The 17,571-nt window shown below is 38.4% G+C and overlaps 1 protein-coding gene across 1 annotated transcript in view; it reads left to right on the top strand.

Annotated features, from left to right (window-relative positions):
- The window catches only part of IQCH (IQ motif containing H), a 188,010-nt gene that overhangs the window by 100,093 nt on the left and 70,346 nt on the right, over positions 1-17,571 (top strand). Inside the window, exons 13-14 of the mRNA XM_033108542.1 lie at positions 8,867-8,950; positions 13,745-13,920. Of these exons, the coding sequence (XP_032964433.1) occupies positions 8,867-8,950; positions 13,745-13,920 (260 nt within the window). The remainder of the gene's footprint in view (positions 1-8,866; positions 8,951-13,744; positions 13,921-17,571) is intronic.

The raw sequence follows: 17,571 nt of genomic DNA, 5'->3' as shown, positions 1-17,571 counted from the left end.
CACAAAGGTATTATAGATACCATTTCCACAAACTTCCTCCTTCCTGTACCCCCATCTCTGACTCTTCAAAACCCCCATGTAATCAGCCCTGCAGAGAAGCCTGACAGAAGGGAGCCTCCAAAGAGGTAAAATTATGAAAGGAATGGTCAGTAATCTAAATAGGGTAATAAAATAATTTTAAATGAAAACATCTTCAAATTCCAAAGGGGTTTGCTGAATACAAATTAAGTAGGAAAATAACCTGGTCAGAAACTAGAAGTAGAAAGCATTATTTCAAACCTGATATTGAAACTAGTTTTTTTCTAGATCACACATAACTCAGTTTAAACAAATACGTAACAAATCTGAAAGTCTTCCCTTATTACAGTAATTTTTGTTAGTTAACAACATAATAACCCATTTTTTTTAAAGAAAAATTGTGAATCATGATTTTCTGAGAGAGAAGAACAAGCTCAGTTATCTTTCTAAACTGAGCATTTAAAAAGCCCAATTACACATTTTCACAAGAGAGTAATACTGGTCTTTGATCAAATAGTATTTGTTTCCACAACCTACACTTTAGGTTTTATAAAATGACTTTTGGATGTTTAATTAAGTTTAAGTTACATTAAACTGTCATCTCGTACCTATCCCACAGACATAATTCTCAAACCATACCTTTATGGTGTACTTTTGTCTTGTGAACCACTTCCCCTGGGAACCCTTGAAGAAGATTTGAGCTAGTCAGAACATGGCTACTTTATCCTGCATCCAGGACTTACCCATACAATTCACGAAAACAGCAGTGGATGAAAGTGAAGGAAATGTTTTCTCTTAATACATGCCCCATCCCTAATTTATTCAATATACTAGTAATTCTGTTTCCAGAGTTGAGAGTGATTCAGTAATCAAAATCTGTTGGAAGGAGTGTAAGGTTCAGATAGCCATTTAATACAAGTTGCAGCCACGTCCTCTTTTTCTCTTTTCATAGGAAATTGGCAATCATATCTGGTGTAGAACTAGCCCTGGAAATTATTACACCATGCCATTAGCCAATTGGGACCACACTGACTTGATTGAACCCCCAAAATGAGGGCTTACTAGCTGATAATTGCATAATATATTGCAGTTGTAGGCATTTCGTTATTTATTTATGCAGTTTTGCAAACACAGGAATAATTGCATTCTCCAAACCCACAATCATGGAAAGGATAGCCTTTCAGTAACATTTTTGACCACCAAATATTTATCATGTATTTTAAAGTCTCCCGCTTGATAATATGATCATAAAGACAATTACACATTGTGGAGTAGCTTCTTTGAAAGGAAGAGTGATGAAACACCATTAACTGTTATATTTTTGGGGTAAAATTCCTAAATGTAACAGAGTTTTAGCTATTTTTAGCCAACAGGAGAGGTGGGATGCTGTTGATTAATTGTCCAAAGAAACGAATCAGCCTTTTAATTTCATAAGATGATAAAAAGAAAGTCATCCTTTCCAGATTATATAGGCTGAGCTCTTAATTGGATATTGCATATTTTTATCATTTTTATTAATGAAATATAATTATAACAAAATAATCTACTATGGTTCATAGCAGGAATAGAATACTAGGGTCTATTTTAAGCAAAATCTATCAGTCAAATAAGAAAGAACTGCAACAAAGAATCCTAATTCCGTAGAAAAATCAGAGGTCTAAACAAAACCTGTAAACTAATCCTGCTTTCGTTTTTTTTGGCCAAGTTCTTTCCTCAACTTTTAATTTAACCCCTGTGCTTCTTTATTACAATGCATCATTTGGTGTTACACTTAAACTCAGTGGCATTTTAAAATATATTGACATTAAATGAGATGTGCCAAGTATGGGGCTCTGATGCCATGAAGTGGTACATGACACAGCTGCCAGCCAATTAAACCCCCAGTGTTGAGTTTTCTTTCTCACTTCTCTTCTTCCTTTAAAATAAAAATAGGGGATCTATCGAAGTAGGGTTTTTCTCTTTTCTCTGCGTAATCTTTTATTTCATTGCCAATTGATTCAATGGGTAAAAGCAATGTACATAGTTCATGCTCATTTCCCCCCCTGCATCATTTCAGCAAATCATCTTTGGGGCTAACACAATTAATGGCTTCCAAGATAGTCCATTCCATAAAATTATGGATTCTGCTATTGTGGAGTTCATGAAAAACAACATTTTCTGCTGTCCTGTACTGTCACAAATGCCTAAGAAATAGAAAAACTTTTGTGCGCAACTGTCCATACACTGAACTGAGAAAGCCCCAAATGTCCATGAGCCTGTTGTTTCCTACCTCCACTCCCTTCTGCCAGAAGATAAGAACTTGTGCCCTCCTCCATTTGTGACCATTGCCAAGAGGGTTCTATCTGAAATCACCTTTTCACGGTGCCTCCAAGCACATTGGCACCTTTCTACTTTCTCATTTTTAAGTTGACAACAAGATAGATTCTGTTCCTTCCACCTCAGGGCTGGGGATTCAGGACTTTCTATCAAATCTTTGCAGTCTTCAACATGTATTTTGGCAAGTACAGTAGTATGGAATCCATAGTTTAGCTATGGGGTTGCCACACTAAATCCTTGACACAGATGTACTGCCAATATCTCCCAGAAAGCATTTCCCAGAAATATCCAGGTCTTTGGGGATCGAGAACAAAGTACACTTAAACTTTTATTTATAGCCCACATTAAAATTAAAACATATTTATATTCATCCCTGTTGTCTTCATCTAAGTAATCCAAATCAACCGTCATTCACTGGCTAGATCACAGTTGGCCCCACGACCCGGTCATATTAAATTCCCCGTTGGTCTCGAGCTATCTGATGTTGTATCATGAGATGCAGAAACACTTTGAACTGGGTATCAAGTTAACCAGCTCATCGGCTTTTCATGAAATGGATTAACGTTAGGATATAATCTAAGAACAGCCTTGCAATACTAAGATAAAACTATAATCTTTGTCATCTCCTTCATTCTCATAAAAAAAAATATTAAGATGTTTGAGATGTTTCTCAAACTTACACTTGTAAGGACTATTGAGGACCCTAAAGAGCGTTGGTCTAAGTGGATTATATCTATCAATATTTACCATATTAGTAACTAAAACTGAGAAACTTTTAAAATATTTAATTTATTTTAAAATAACAATAATAAAGCCAGTACTGTTATCCTAAATAACATATTTTTGTTTAAAAAAAAAAACTATTTTCCAAAGCAAAATAAATTTAGTGAGAAGAGTGACATTGGTTGACATGTTTGTAAATCTCTTAATAAAACATAATTGGAATCTCATTATCTATTTCTTTTTTTTCATATCTATTTCTATATTCAATCTGTTGCAATACATTGTTTTGGTTGAAACAGATGAAGAAAACCTAGCCCTAAACAGATAAGCGTTTGGAAAAGGGAATAATATTTTACAGTTTTTACAGCCTTTTCAGATGATTGTGAATATTCTTCTTTGATTTTATACCAAAACTCAACAAGGGTAATCCTGACATGTTAGTTACAATGTGGAATCTAAAATCATATCAATAAAGCTTTTGTATTTTATGAGAGAATAAGGTTGAAAAGGTAAATTTCATCTTAGTATTATCTTGAAAACATTTTGACTTCACAGACTTCCTGAAAGGGTCACGGGAGCCCTGAGGGGGCCCGGCCCAGACTTTGTGAATCACTGGCTTTGTCTGCATGCAGGGCCATGCCAGACACTGACAGAAAGTTTGATGAGGAGAAAGTCCTCACCCTTTTGAAAGGAAGGTCTTCAAAACCACACAGCATCCGTTTGGGCAGGCTGGTTTAGGAAAGTTTTCAAAACTCAATACACATTTGAGCGCCTCTTGTGTCTTCTGCATCCTCATCACAAAAGTCCCTAATCCCCCTCCACAGCCCCCCAAACGCAGCTCAGTTTTATTTTCACCAAACTGGCCCTGTCTATATATATACAAATAACCCGAATAGGCTTCTCTCTTGCTATATCTTTTCTCCTATCTCAGTGTCTTGTGCGTTTACACTTGTACAAGTAATTGAAACCTGGATATAACTATAATGTCTAGATCACACTTCTTTGGATGATTGTAATATGCTGGTGTGCAATCATTTGTGAAGTATGGCACACGTTCCCGAAATTTTTGCTAGTAGAGTACCAAAGTAGGCTAATGGTGAACTTTTTTTTTAATGCATTGGAGCAATTCAAGACCGTCTCTATAACAATGTCGCTCTTGCTCAGCTTGCATCCAGCGTGCTCTCTTGAGTGGAAGAGAAAGGGATGGAGTTACTGCTTCTGCTGTGTTCCTTGCTGGAGTGTGTGATACTTTTGAACATCGCCCATCTGTGTTTCAAAACGGGAGAAAGAAAGAGTGAGACTTACTGCCCCAGACTACCATCCGGCCAGGGTGATCGGATGAATAAAAACTACTCAGTACTTAGAAGTCAATTTTTAACCCCTTCTCTGCGTTAGTGATCACTGTAAGGAATGGGACTTGGAGACAGATGAAGCTAGCTGTCGACCACACGGTATGAGTAGAACACGTGATTCTCCTCTGAGGGCAGGGGTCTGTCACAGAGGCACGCACCGGTCCCGAGAAGGCTTCGTCATCGAGCGCGGCCTTGCTCATGTTCTTTGGTTTCTGTGAAGGAAAAGCCAATCCCAGCCGAGCTAGTTTACTGGGTGCAAAGAGTCAATTGGCATCATGGGACAGGAATTTGTATGGTGACAGGGACGGTGATGGGAAAGGACACGAAGGCAGAAATGAATGGAGACACGACAGCCAACAATGAGCCTCCTTGGTTCAACAGAGCCGAAAGCCCTGACGTACCCTTTTCTGGTGTAAAGCAGAGGCCATAAAGTTTTGAAAAAAGAGGGAATACTCTATCAAACTAGGAATATTTTTGAGGTGACAAGGATGGTCGTAAGGTAAGGAGCTGTGTCCCTCTCCATAGTGACAGGAAGAGAGAGGGCCCCTTTATGCCACTGCTGTTTTATTCTATGCGGATGAGCCCCTAGAAGAAGCTGAAAATCCCACTGACTCGTCTTAAATTCCCCAGAAGTTCTCCAGATCAGAGAACTCAATTTTGTAAGAGTTGAATTGAAGAGAGGGAATGATGAGAACACGTGGCAGAAAGGATTAGGAACTTAAAGACAGATTCTTTGAGTTGAATCTTAAGACATATTTCGTTCACTCATCTGACTGGGGATATCACACTGCGTCTATTTTAATGGTACTTACAGTCTGGTTACAGGAGCCAGAGTAGTGCAGGGGAGAGGAGAGACATACAACAAACAAATAAACAAGCAAGTAAAGAAACACGTAGTGACGAAAATGAGAACAGTGTAATGGAGCAAGAATGACAGTGAGGGGAGACTGAGATCCTTCTTCGGACACACCTGGAGGGCGGAGGGCCCAACAGCTGCCTAAGCTTGAAGAACTGTACTATGATAGCTCAAGTAGAATCTTATGTTTGTAATCATAATAATTTCCCTACATTTAAATGAGATTCCTTTGGAAAATTTCAGTCTGCCTCAGCTGAAGTTAAGAAAGAAAGAATAATAATAACAATAATTTATGATGAGCTCTCATTCGGGATCTTGGTCCTCCCTCATCGTTCAATTAGAGGTGAAAGAGAAGCAGGATGCCTGAGACGGGTAGTACCTCCTGGGGGTAAAGGAAGATAGACAATTATATTAGTTTTCTATCAGCCTGTAGCAAATTACTACAAGCTTAGGGACTTGAAATAATACAAATCTCTTACCATACAGTCCTGTCGTTCAGAAGTCCAAAAGGAGCTAAAATCAAGGGGTCAGCAGGCTGTGTTCCTTTCTGCAGGTTCTAGGGGAGAATCCGTTTCCTTCCCCTTTCCAGCTTTTAGAGGCCACCCACACAGGGTCTTCAAAGCCAGAAATATGGCATCTCTCTGTGCCTGTCCTCTGTAGTCACTTCCTCCCTAACTCTACTCTTTTGCTTCCTCTTCCCTTTTTGAGGACGCTTGTCATTGCATTGGGCCTGGCCACATAATCCAGGATAATCTTTCTTATTTGAAGGTCAGCTGGTTAGCAACTTTAATTCCATTTGCAACTCAATTTCCCCTTTGCCATGTAACTGAACGTAGTCACAGGTTCCAGGAATGGGGACATGAACATCTTAGGACATCTTTATCTGCCTGTCACAACAATTGAAAGTAAAATTGAAAAAAGAGGCAAAGGCTCTTTGTCCCTTTTGGAGTTCTCCACTCACACTGGGAGAGTCTTCTCTCTTATTTTATGTAACTACATTTGTCACAAGAGCTACATCTGTAGTCTGTGAACCATATAATCATTTCTACGTTTATACGATCTTGAACAAGAGACAAAGCACTTACCCTGCGTTTCCCCATCTATAACATGGCGGGGTTGAAGTAGATGGTCTCTTAGAACTTCCCCAGTGTTTCTAGTCTTACCTTTGAAGCGTCCCGTCTTTGTAAATTATACTCCAAACTGTGATGTTTCATTACCACTGGCCGTGTCTGCCGACCCCCCAAAGCCACAACATGCTTGCTGACAGTTTCCTGGTTCAGTCACTATTGTATTTAAGATATGCTGTCAGCATTGATGAGGTCTTTTCATGTAGGTGTCAACACACGTACTTTGTGGATAAACAGAACAAGAATAAATCTGATATATATATATTTTTTAACTTGATTCTCAACATCTGCTCTGCTGATGGCAAGGCGCACTGCTTTATATCTTGCCCATGTGGAATGGTCTGTGGCATTTGTTGCAATATACACAGAATTTGTTGTTGGTCTTAGGAGCTTTGGAGGTGCACACAGCTCTTACTCCTAAAATACCTTATGTTTACGCAGCACTTGACAGTTTACAAAATGTTTTCATAACTGTTACTTCATATTACCTTCCATAACAGGGGTGTCCAAACTGCGGCCCGCGGGCCAGCTGCGGCCCATGAGCCATTGTTAATTGGCCCGCAGCAAATTCCAAAAATATATTTATATTTAGTTGACTTAAATAAACCAGGTGAGGCAATACGTACTTCACCTCGAGTGAGTGGCCCGGCTGTTTGTGTATTTTACCGCATGTGGCCCTTGGTGAAAACCGTTGAAAAAAGTTTGGACACCCCTGCTCTATAACAATGTTCTAAGATTAACGTACAGTTCTTTAAAATGGGTGTGTCTGAAGGGTTAACTGAGTAACCAGGTCCATCATAATTCTGCATAGACATGTTATGTGCATCCTTGATCAGTGGTAAGGGAGGTACCAAGTAATTTGTTGGAAAACTAACCTCAAGCACTTGGTTGAAACACAGATTTATTCACTCCCGTGCTGCATATGCGGCAACAAAGTGATCAGACGTCCTTTATATTTTAAATTGGACATCATCTTAATGAGACATCTCACATTGCCTTTTATCTTTACTTTTGAAAGGAAACGCGTTCATGGTATGCTCTCAGGCACTTTTCTTAATCATACTTTATTCTTTAGGCATTTTCCCTGCCTTCTTAGAGTCTTGATATATGAGTTATTCACAATACATCTTTCTAAACATTTATCTGACTATAGATAGAATTATACATATGCAAAATCCCAAGAGTTACAATATTGCAACCACACATCAAGATGGCATTCTTTGTAGCCGTCTGTATCAACTTTCGTATGTGGACTGGTTCCCCAAATTATTTTAGAAATTAATAATTTTTCAAAAATAATCCAAACAGCCCATTTGTCCTTCTGCCTCTTTAGTTAAGTTCATCTCCATAAAGCAAAAGGGAGACTTTTAGATGAATTGCACACTCATTTAATTTCCAGACATTGTCTAGTGTTTAAACACTGACATCAAAGCAAAGAGCCAATTATCAGAGTTCATTTGATCTGAAGTCCTGTTGCCTGAATTGCTATAGTTTTCCTTCTGCTGAAAAGGAAATGTGTGTCACATTGCGAAGATGCAGTATTTAAAATCACTTTATCTATAATAGTTTAACTTGAAACATGTGTTTGGGCTCACTAACCACAAGGAGGCATTGAAGCATCTCTTCAAAATGTGAAAAGCAATTTTATTAAAAAAAAAAAAGTTGCACCTACAGTTGCTGAATTTCACATAAGCAATTATACCTGCTTGTGATTATGCACGCATGCCTTTTAAGTTCATGTTTTCATTCACTTATATTTTTTAACCCCTAAAATATCAGCAGAAAGTGTTGTTGCTGTTATTTCTTTCTGTGGAAAATTTTTCGATAATAGTCATCCACGTGTTTTCCTTTGCTCTGTTTCCAATGGACCTGTAGGCAACTGGCAGGACTTTTCATTAGGGCTGATACAGAACTGCACTACTGTAATAACCTGTATTGCCCTGTAAAGGTTAAAGGTTCTTTGGACTGTGTCAGCAGAAACGTATTTCTTTAGTATTTGAATCACTTAAATACATGTTCCTGCCAGCAAAGTGTTTCTCTGAAACTCGTGTGTCGGTTTAGGATGATCCTGGGACCTATCTTCAAAATGCCCCATAGGAAGCATATGTTAAAAAGACAAAATTTTTTTTTTTAAACCTGAGCATAATTTTCTTACATGCCGTTTTGAACATTCATGTCCAATGTCAGAAAATTTCCCTATGCTTTTATAATCCCGATCCCCAGCAGCTTTGCTAGAATTGAAAAACATGAACCACTCTCTGTTGCAGAAAACGCTGCTTAGCACATCTTCCAGAATAATGCTTAATCCCCTGAGAAGCAAGGACCTCATTCTACGGAGTTGGGTTGTTGCTGCGAGGTGCTTCAGAGAAAATTCTTGCCTGGAAATGTGAACTGTGACACTTTGAAATTCTCGTGTGCCATTTTGCCATACTGACTTGCTCTTTCTGGGTTTTGACACCTTGTTTGCCTTTTAGGATATTCCCAGCCTGTGCGACAAAATATTGCCGACTTCAACACGAAGCAGAACATGCAGCTGGGGCGGCTGTGTGACATCTTAGGTACAGAAATACTTTCATGGAAATGACTCTTTAGAATATTTATCAGTGGATGTTGATAAAATGTTTACTTTCTGCTTATTTTCTTTTCTTCTACAAGGAAAAGGCTTGGATTTCTAATCTACTTGCAGGCAGGGCAATTGAATATTTTGTTTCAAAAAACAGATTTATAGTGAAATCAACTTGAATTTTAAAATGACGTTTTTCATAGAGACTAGAGTCAGTGGAACTGTAACAGCTATATATGATGTCAGAGGGGTAGTAGATTGGGGGCGGGGGGTTATCACTTTGTAAGGGGTATAAATGTCTAACTATTACATTGTTTTTTACACCTGAAACTAATACAAACAAGCAAATAAATAAATAAGACATTTTTAACCAGTTTACTTGGGTAGTTTTCTCAATTCACTTTGCTGCAGTTTTGTATTAGGATTTCTCTTCTATAAGCCCAAATCTTCTTCTTTTACTGAATCTTGCAGTGAGTGAAGTTAACATTTTCGTGTCAGTATTGTCTATTATATTATCTGGGGAATACGTGGAAGGTGGCATCAGAAATGAAAAGCATTGCATCTTCATTATAAAAGTAAGAGGGAAATAAAGACAGGTTTTTAAAAAAATATTTTATTTAAATATATATCATCTAGTTATTAGAAACCAGGAGGTGTCTGATGGAGGGGATTCTAAGAAATACAGACCTGATGTGATAGATACATCTTTGTAAAGGTTAAGTTCCAATACTGCTTTGGTCAGTTTTAAATCAGACACCCCCTGGAGCCGGGAGCAAAAGGTACAAGAATGCAAATGGCTTTGCTTGATACCTTGCAAAGCTCAGGTTCAGGTTAGGCTTAAAGAATAAAGGTGGCAAAGACTAAGCAATAATTTTGGATTTGGTTTGGGAGGTACTGGCCCAAAATTCAAGGTTAAACAAGGTTTTTATTAGTTACCAAACTCAAGGTTTTTTATTAATTACCAAATAAGAACTTCTTTGTTTTGTTAAAATGTCATTGCTTTGGCCCTTATTTAAGCAAAACAAGGAAGAATTTTAAACTATCAATGACCAATTGAGCTGGTTCCCTGGAATGACATACTTTACATGATTCATATATATTTCAGCATCATTATTATTTTATAAATGCCATTTGATAACAAAAATACATCAGTACTAGAAATTTACAGTGTCCTAAAATAGTAATAATGTAATTGCTTTAATCTATTATCTAGGCACTAATATTGTTTTTGCAGCATCACAAAAAAAAAAATTTTTAATGACTTGAGATTGATTTGTCAGTGCTGAGCTATTTCAACTAAAAACCTGAGTGGATGGAAACCACTGAAGTGCAGCCGAGGGCAGACTTTGCTCTAATTCATTTGAATTAATTTTGTTCTTAGCTTTTTGTATACCCTTCTCTATATAGTACAAACCATCACCAAAGAATTTCTTTATAAATGACTCTCATTATTAGAAAAAACTTAAAGGTATTAGGCTTCTGTTTTAAATAATTCAATAATTCAGTCTATGTCTACCTGCAATGGAAAATATTGCTAATATGAACATTTCTGAGATATTATTAACTAAATGCCATTTCTTGGTACACTGTCTTCATGACATAGCGAGGCACTCCTAAAACCTCTCCAAGAGGAGTAACGAAAGTTTAAAAATACTAGTTCAAAGAAAGAAAAAGCACTTGCTTGTGAAACAAAATATGAAGAAACTAGGAAAATTAGTAAAAATTTTGTGGAAGAATAAATAATTACCTTTTTAAAATTTTATTTTTAAATTATGTTAGTTTCAGGTATACAGCGTAATGATTAGACGTTTATATCCCTTACGGAGTGATCGCCCTGATCATTCTAGTATCCATCTGACACCAGAGGCAGTGATTGACTATATTCCTTACGCTGTATTTTACATGATTGTCCTTTCTTATTCCATTAATTCCTAGTGAAGAGTGTTGATTTTTCTGTTTATTCAAGGGAAGCAAAGATAACCTGATCATGTTGGTAAGACTTGTCCTTCACATATTGGCTGTGAAGTCAGGGTACCAGGTGGAGGCCCAGTGGTTAGTATGTTCAATTCCTAGATGAGTTAAGCTAGAGAATGACTGATATTGACTATTGATGAGCAATCAAAGCATTCTGCATTTTCATATTAATTCCTTTCCAAAATTACCTGTCAATTAATTTTGAACATTTATAGATTCACAATGAAACCACATTAATACTGGATATTAGTGTTAGTGATATGTGTATTCCTTTGTCAGAAATGAACAAGAAAGGTGAAATTAGCAACATGATTTGCTACCATTTGTAACCTAGAAATTTCTTTCCAAGAGAAATTTAATTTTCTGCTATGGAGTCTTGAAGTTACTTTCATTTGTTTTTGTGTCCTTTTAAAAAATATATACTTTAAAAAATACTAGTTTGATTTTTAAAAACCACTAGTTTGGTAAGACAGTAGTCTCTTCCTGAAAACACAAGATTTGAGATAACTAATTTGATCATTCAGCAATTGGAGCCAAGTGATTTAACTACTGTCTCCTCGGTTAATTTATTTTGAGGTTTATGTGGCAATTTGGTTCCAAAATTAAATAGGAGCTTATATATTTACATGGATGGAGCACTTGCTCTGGGCTGATTAAACTTGAGCTCAGCTGCCTAGGCACCCTGGGTACATTATTTAGCCTTTGTAAGCATTGGTTTCTTCATCTGCAAAATGGGGCATAAAATCACCTGGGGCACAGAATTTTCGAGAGTATAAATGAAAGTATATATACACTTTGTGAATCTATAAATGTCATCATATGTATATCTCTATCTCTCTATATATCTATATATTTATATCTACATCTATATCTACATATATATGGCACCTGGTGCCACATCTGGCACATAGTAGGTGCTCAACAAACAGTACTGCTCAATGGCTTCCCTTGCCGAGGCCAGCCAACAGTGATTTCCCCACCCAGCCCTCCACACCTATACTTCTTTTAATCAGTGTCTCAAGGTTTAACACGACAAGTCCTTTCCTCTGTTGTTCCATCTTACTGATCTTGTAAGATCTGTCTCTCTGAACTCCTAAAAGGTAAGGTATATACTCTTTTTTATTCCCCCAAACCCTGGTACAGTGTGGAGTATGCAGGGGACACTCCCTAAGTCCTTGTGGGTTGACTGAAGGGATCTGGGAGAATGGAGAGATTCAGAAAGTGGAAAGTCTTACGCAATTTCTGAGCAACAGAGCACACAGGGGCACTCTCCTCCTCCTCCTGAGACAAACATCTTGTGTAGAAGCAATGTCTTCTGAACTGGCCCGGGGCTGGGCCCAGAGCAAGTGCTATATACATGTAAATATATAAGCTCCTATTTAATTTTGGAACCAAATTGCCACATAAACCTCAAAATGAATTAACCGAGGAGACAGTAGTTAAGTAACTTGGCTCCAATTGCTGAATGATCAAATTAGTTATCTCAAATCTTGTGTTTTCAGGAAGAGACTACTGTCTTACCAAACTAGTGGTTTTTAAAAATCAAACTAGTGTTTTTTAAAGTATATGTTTTTTAAAAGGACACAAAAACAAACGAAAATAACTTCAAGACTCCATGGCAGAAAACTAAATTTCTTTTGGAAAGAAATTTCTAGGTTACAAATGGTAACAAATCATGTTGCTAATTTCACTTTTCTTGTTCATTTCTGACAAAGAAATACACATATCACTAACACTAATATCCAGTATTAATGTGGGTTAATTGTGAATCTGTATATACTCAAAATGAACAGAGGAGTTTTTAAATCCCCTCTTGGCCCTTCCTGACCGAGGAAACGTTTCCAATGCTCCCTCTTCTGAACTTCCCTAAGCCTGGTCTGTGTACTTCTTGGTATCCTCTCCACCACGTTTCATGGATGTTCATGCCTGTGAAATTGTTGATCTTCACGGGCAGCATCTCAGTTGCTTTGATTCCTGTATTTCCCTCCACATCCAGCCAAGTGCTTTGCTCCTTCTGATCAGTCAGTAATTTTATGAATGAATGCATGCATGTGTGAATGAATGATTCCATTGGCTGCAGATTTCCTGCCCATACTCCCTAAAATGTTCTGCTGCCTGGAATGCTGCATTCCATTTGGATGGGATATTTAATTAGGGTTTCTTTCTAGGTACATAATAAGAAGCACGTCTTAAGAAGGAGCACAGTTAAATTAAGACAGTTGTTTCCTTTAAAAGGAGAATCACTAGATGTCCTATATAATTAATCGACTCCTCTTTGGGAACAAAGCAAGGAAAAGGTTGGTTTCCTGAAAAATATCATGGCTGTGGTCATAGTCAGACCATTTATTTGGGCAGGACATTCCCTAAATTGGCCCTGCCAAGTCCAGGCAGCATAAGAAATTGCCATTTCATCAGCTTCCGAAAATTAATAGCTCCGTTTCATAATTTACTGAGGTTAATGGGATACCTTTTTAGAGCAGTATGCAATTCCCATTGATAATTAATGGGAGTTCTGGGGATGACTCCCTGTGTATTACTTGAAAGTACACTTCCGTGGGACCACACAGCCTTCTTTCTGAAGGAATCATTGTGTCATTTTTTTGGTGGTGGTGGTATTCACCTTTTCTTTAGAAATGCTAAAGTGCAAACAAGCCAGTTAAACTGCTAAGATCTGTATAAAACCAATCTAAATGAACTTCATTGTGGCTTTTGGGTACGCTTCTTATTTTAAGTTGTGCAGCATCAATTTGACGCCAGAGTTCATAATGTCATTTACCTTTATCCCACTAATTAACATTGTGCCTGTTGCTTTTAGATGCCAACGTGAGCGTCATCTACATCTGCTCCCATCAAATGAATGACGAGTTACTGCTGTATTACCATAAAATCCTGAGTCTACAGGCAGCTGTCAAATCGGGGAACCTTGAGGACAGAAGTGACCTGCAGGACAGGTTCAAAATTATCACCCCTGAAGCTATAAACATCTTCACTGTGAGTTTGTCTTCTAATTACTACGGCTTCAGGGATGCAGTAAAATTAAATTGGAAATTTTATAACTTGCAACGCTCTAGTACACATCAGTGAAATATTATTGCAAGTTTAACCGCTTTACTGATTAGACTACTAGTTGGACTGTAGGAAATAAATATCCCAGTTTAACTTTCAGACTTAGTTGCGCTACCCCTGCCCAGTAACTCTGCAGCTGAAGCCTAATTGAGGTTATTGGGTGGTACCATCAAGCAGGTGAATTTATAACATCTGTGGTTCCTTTTCCTTCATTTTGCATGAAAGACACCAAGGCAGAGAAAGCCTGGGCCAACCCATGGTCAGAAAACTAGTTAGGGACAGAATCTAGACCAGGGCCCCTATTTTCTGATTTTCCACACTGGCGTTCCTTCTCACTCCATTGGTTTGTTCCCCACCCTCAAGGGAATTTGATCGCATTTACCAAATCACATGGTGCCTAATGTACAAGGTTCAGGGTTTTTTAATGTGTACTAATTTTTAACGAATGGAAAAAAATGCTGACTGAAATCTCATCCCTAGACAAGAGCTTTTGGGAAATTCATGGAACCACAAGGGCATCCGTCCAGAATAAGGCAGTGCAAGAGATGGCTTGAAATGAATTTCTCCATATTTTAACAAGAATTTAAACTTTCCATGTTAAACAACCAACATTTTAATACCTAATGGATTATGCAGTTTTGAGGAAACTTTTTGGGGTGTATTCAAGGGTCTGAATTTGCTGATAAACATAGCTCTCTCCATTCACAAGTGGGATGCACCAAAGTCAACTCTCTACGGCCAGAGAAGCTGATTGCATGCTTTACATAGAAAGTGTATGTATTTGTTGAGTTACTATCCATTAGCCTTTCAGATGCATCATGATTTTGACAAACACACATAACCTCCAAAAGTCCTGCCAGGCCTGGGGAGGGTTGCTATAGCAATCTCTGCTTTGCTGGTATACTCAGTGAATTGTCATCAGGTTTTACTCTCTCCTACCAAGATGATGATTTTATTTTCTCATAACTGGATACATTAACGTTCTCCGCCCCCCAAGTTCTCTGTTTCGTTGGCACCACTGGGCTGTGGAAGAAGAAGGCAAAAGCTGGGGTGAGACAAGCAAGAGAAAAGACATGGGACAAATCATCCCCGTTTACTTATATTCTTGGGGACCTCCCAGTACCTCCACCAGCTTGCTTTGGTTCTTCCTAGCTATACCCTGGCCTCAGTGGCAGAGTTACTGTGGACAGTGGGAAGCAAGGAAGAAAAACAAACTATCATTAGTGTGTAGTGAATAACCTCATTTTCTCAGAGGTAACGCCTGATAGCTGCCAATAAGGAGTTTCTGCACATCTGAAATGCCCATACACATTGCAAAGGCATGGAATGGGGAAGGGGCACTAGTTTGGGAGAAGGAAGTGAGTGAACTAACGTATCAAGTGCTTAGCATATACTTTCTCATTTGATCCTCAGTACAATGCAATAAGACAGAGATTATCAATCTCCTTCTATGGGTGAGGAAACCAAGACTCATTTTCGAGTCCCAAGTTACTAGTGGGGCCAGAGTATGAACCAAAGTCTGTCTGACCCAGAACACTACTCATTGGAATGACTGCTTTGCTCCTGGATGAACCTTGTGGCCGTAGGCAGGCAGGCCCTTTGCCTCTCTGTTCTTTGTTCTTCATCTATACCATGAGGTGATGGGTTAGATCATTTCAAAGTCCTTTCCAGCTCCACAGTCTTATTCCCTGAGAAATGTACCCTTGCCAGCCCGCTCTTCAACTCCCAAGCAGAAAGAGGCAGTTGGCACTCACAAAAGCACTGAGTTACATTCATAATTTACGTTGGCACCTTGATGAGTAGAAACAAGCAGGGAATATTTGAAGTGCTTAATACTTCTCCTCATACTTTAAGTTTACATTATTTGAGTAATCACTCATAGGCAATCAACTTTTTAGAATACAAAAATTAAACTCTCACTTCCTGCTCTCTCAATTCCTGCTCATGTTTAGTTATTGCTTTATTCTTTTTAATGGCTTGGAAAAATTGTATCAGTGCTGATTTTCATTCAAATGGATGAAAATGGCTTTTGAGGAGATTTTTTTAAAGCATGCCAAAATCTGTTTGTACATCTCTCCAAGTTACTATACAGTGTTGAATTTGTAACGGGTACAAAGTGCTGTCATAACGTCATGTCTACTTTTGAACATTTAATGTTTATGAAGGCATCCTAAACAACTATCTTTTGTCTCGGGTCAAAAAAAAAACCAAACAAAAACCGGTGGTGATAATTAGTCACAATGCTATGGAATTAGGAACATTTTAGATGTTTGTCAGCTCTGTTAATCCACTGCGTGGATCTGACGATATTGATTTTTTCTAATTGGTCATAGAAGACCCACAGTCAGTAATGTGTCCTCTGCCACTCACTCACATTCGAATCTTTATTAAACACATATTGAACACAACACTAGAGTACCATCTTGCCTGAAGAATAAGTCGTGCTGCCCACAGATGACTGTAATACAGAGTCGGGTAGAGTACTTGCCAGTAGAGATAAGCAGACCTACAGGAGACAGAATTCATGCCGGCTGGAGATGTGCTCGGAACGTTCACGTTCTGTTCTATTGCTCCTCACACCTCATAAACTCACCGGACCTTCACTACTCAGTCTGTAAAATGGGAGAAATCGTGGCAGCTGTGGTGTGGCAACTGTGCTAACACCTGGGTTTAAATCCTGCCTCTGTGTTTACTAGCTAGGTGACTTTGGGCAAATCACTCGAGCCTCAGTTTCCTCATCTCCAAACGAGGGACTGTTCACGGGTGCAGCGTTTATGGATCAGATGAGCGAATACATGTCAAAAGGCTTTCGAAACCTTGTGAACTTAACATGAGAGGATTGCCACCTTGAAACACTCTTCTCTGTACCCTGAGAAGCCCACTGTGTACATTGTGACTCAAGTCACCAGTTCTCCCAGACGTTTAATTTTTTTCCATTTCCTCACTGGAATAATTTGTAGGGAAAGGAAAGGACTGAAATAAACAAGGAGGGAAGATAGTGACCTACCAGATGGGAAACACAAATTCAATGGCCGTCACCAGCCATTGTCTAATGTAACATTGGGTTTCCTAGAACTGCATTCTCAGAAATAGATTGTGAAGTGGATTTCAACTGTGGTAGGAAAGGCATATTGCATCGATCTAAGGAGCTTAGGGTAGAACACATACTCTAGAGGAAGGGCCCTACAGGGTAAATCAATCAATCCTCTTCTCAGAGGAGCTCTGTTTTGTTTTGTTTTGTTGTATTGGGAGGGGGTAAAATATACACAACAAAATTTACCGTTTTAATCATTGTAAGTGTACAGTTCAGTGGCATTCAGTACATTCACACTGTTGGGCAACCATCACATTATCCATTTTCAAAACTTTTTCAACATCCCAAGCAGACACTCTGTACCCATTAAACACAAGTCCAGAAAGTCTCTGACTTTAAAGTTATTTTCAGAGCTGGAAGCACCCTAGAGACGTCTAGTCCAACCCCTCATTTGAATATGGGGAACTGAGGCTCAGAAAGATCAAGTTTTCTAAATCACCTTGCAAGTTACAAATTCAGGCAGAATTGAAATCCCGGGGCTC

This window comes from Rhinolophus ferrumequinum, chromosome 6, assembly GCF_004115265.2.
Source record: "Rhinolophus ferrumequinum isolate MPI-CBG mRhiFer1 chromosome 6, mRhiFer1_v1.p, whole genome shotgun sequence".
Taxonomy (NCBI): domain Eukaryota; kingdom Metazoa; phylum Chordata; class Mammalia; order Chiroptera; family Rhinolophidae; genus Rhinolophus; species Rhinolophus ferrumequinum.
Note: the sequence above shows the minus strand (reverse complement) of the source record. Positions and strands in the feature narration are given on the sequence as shown.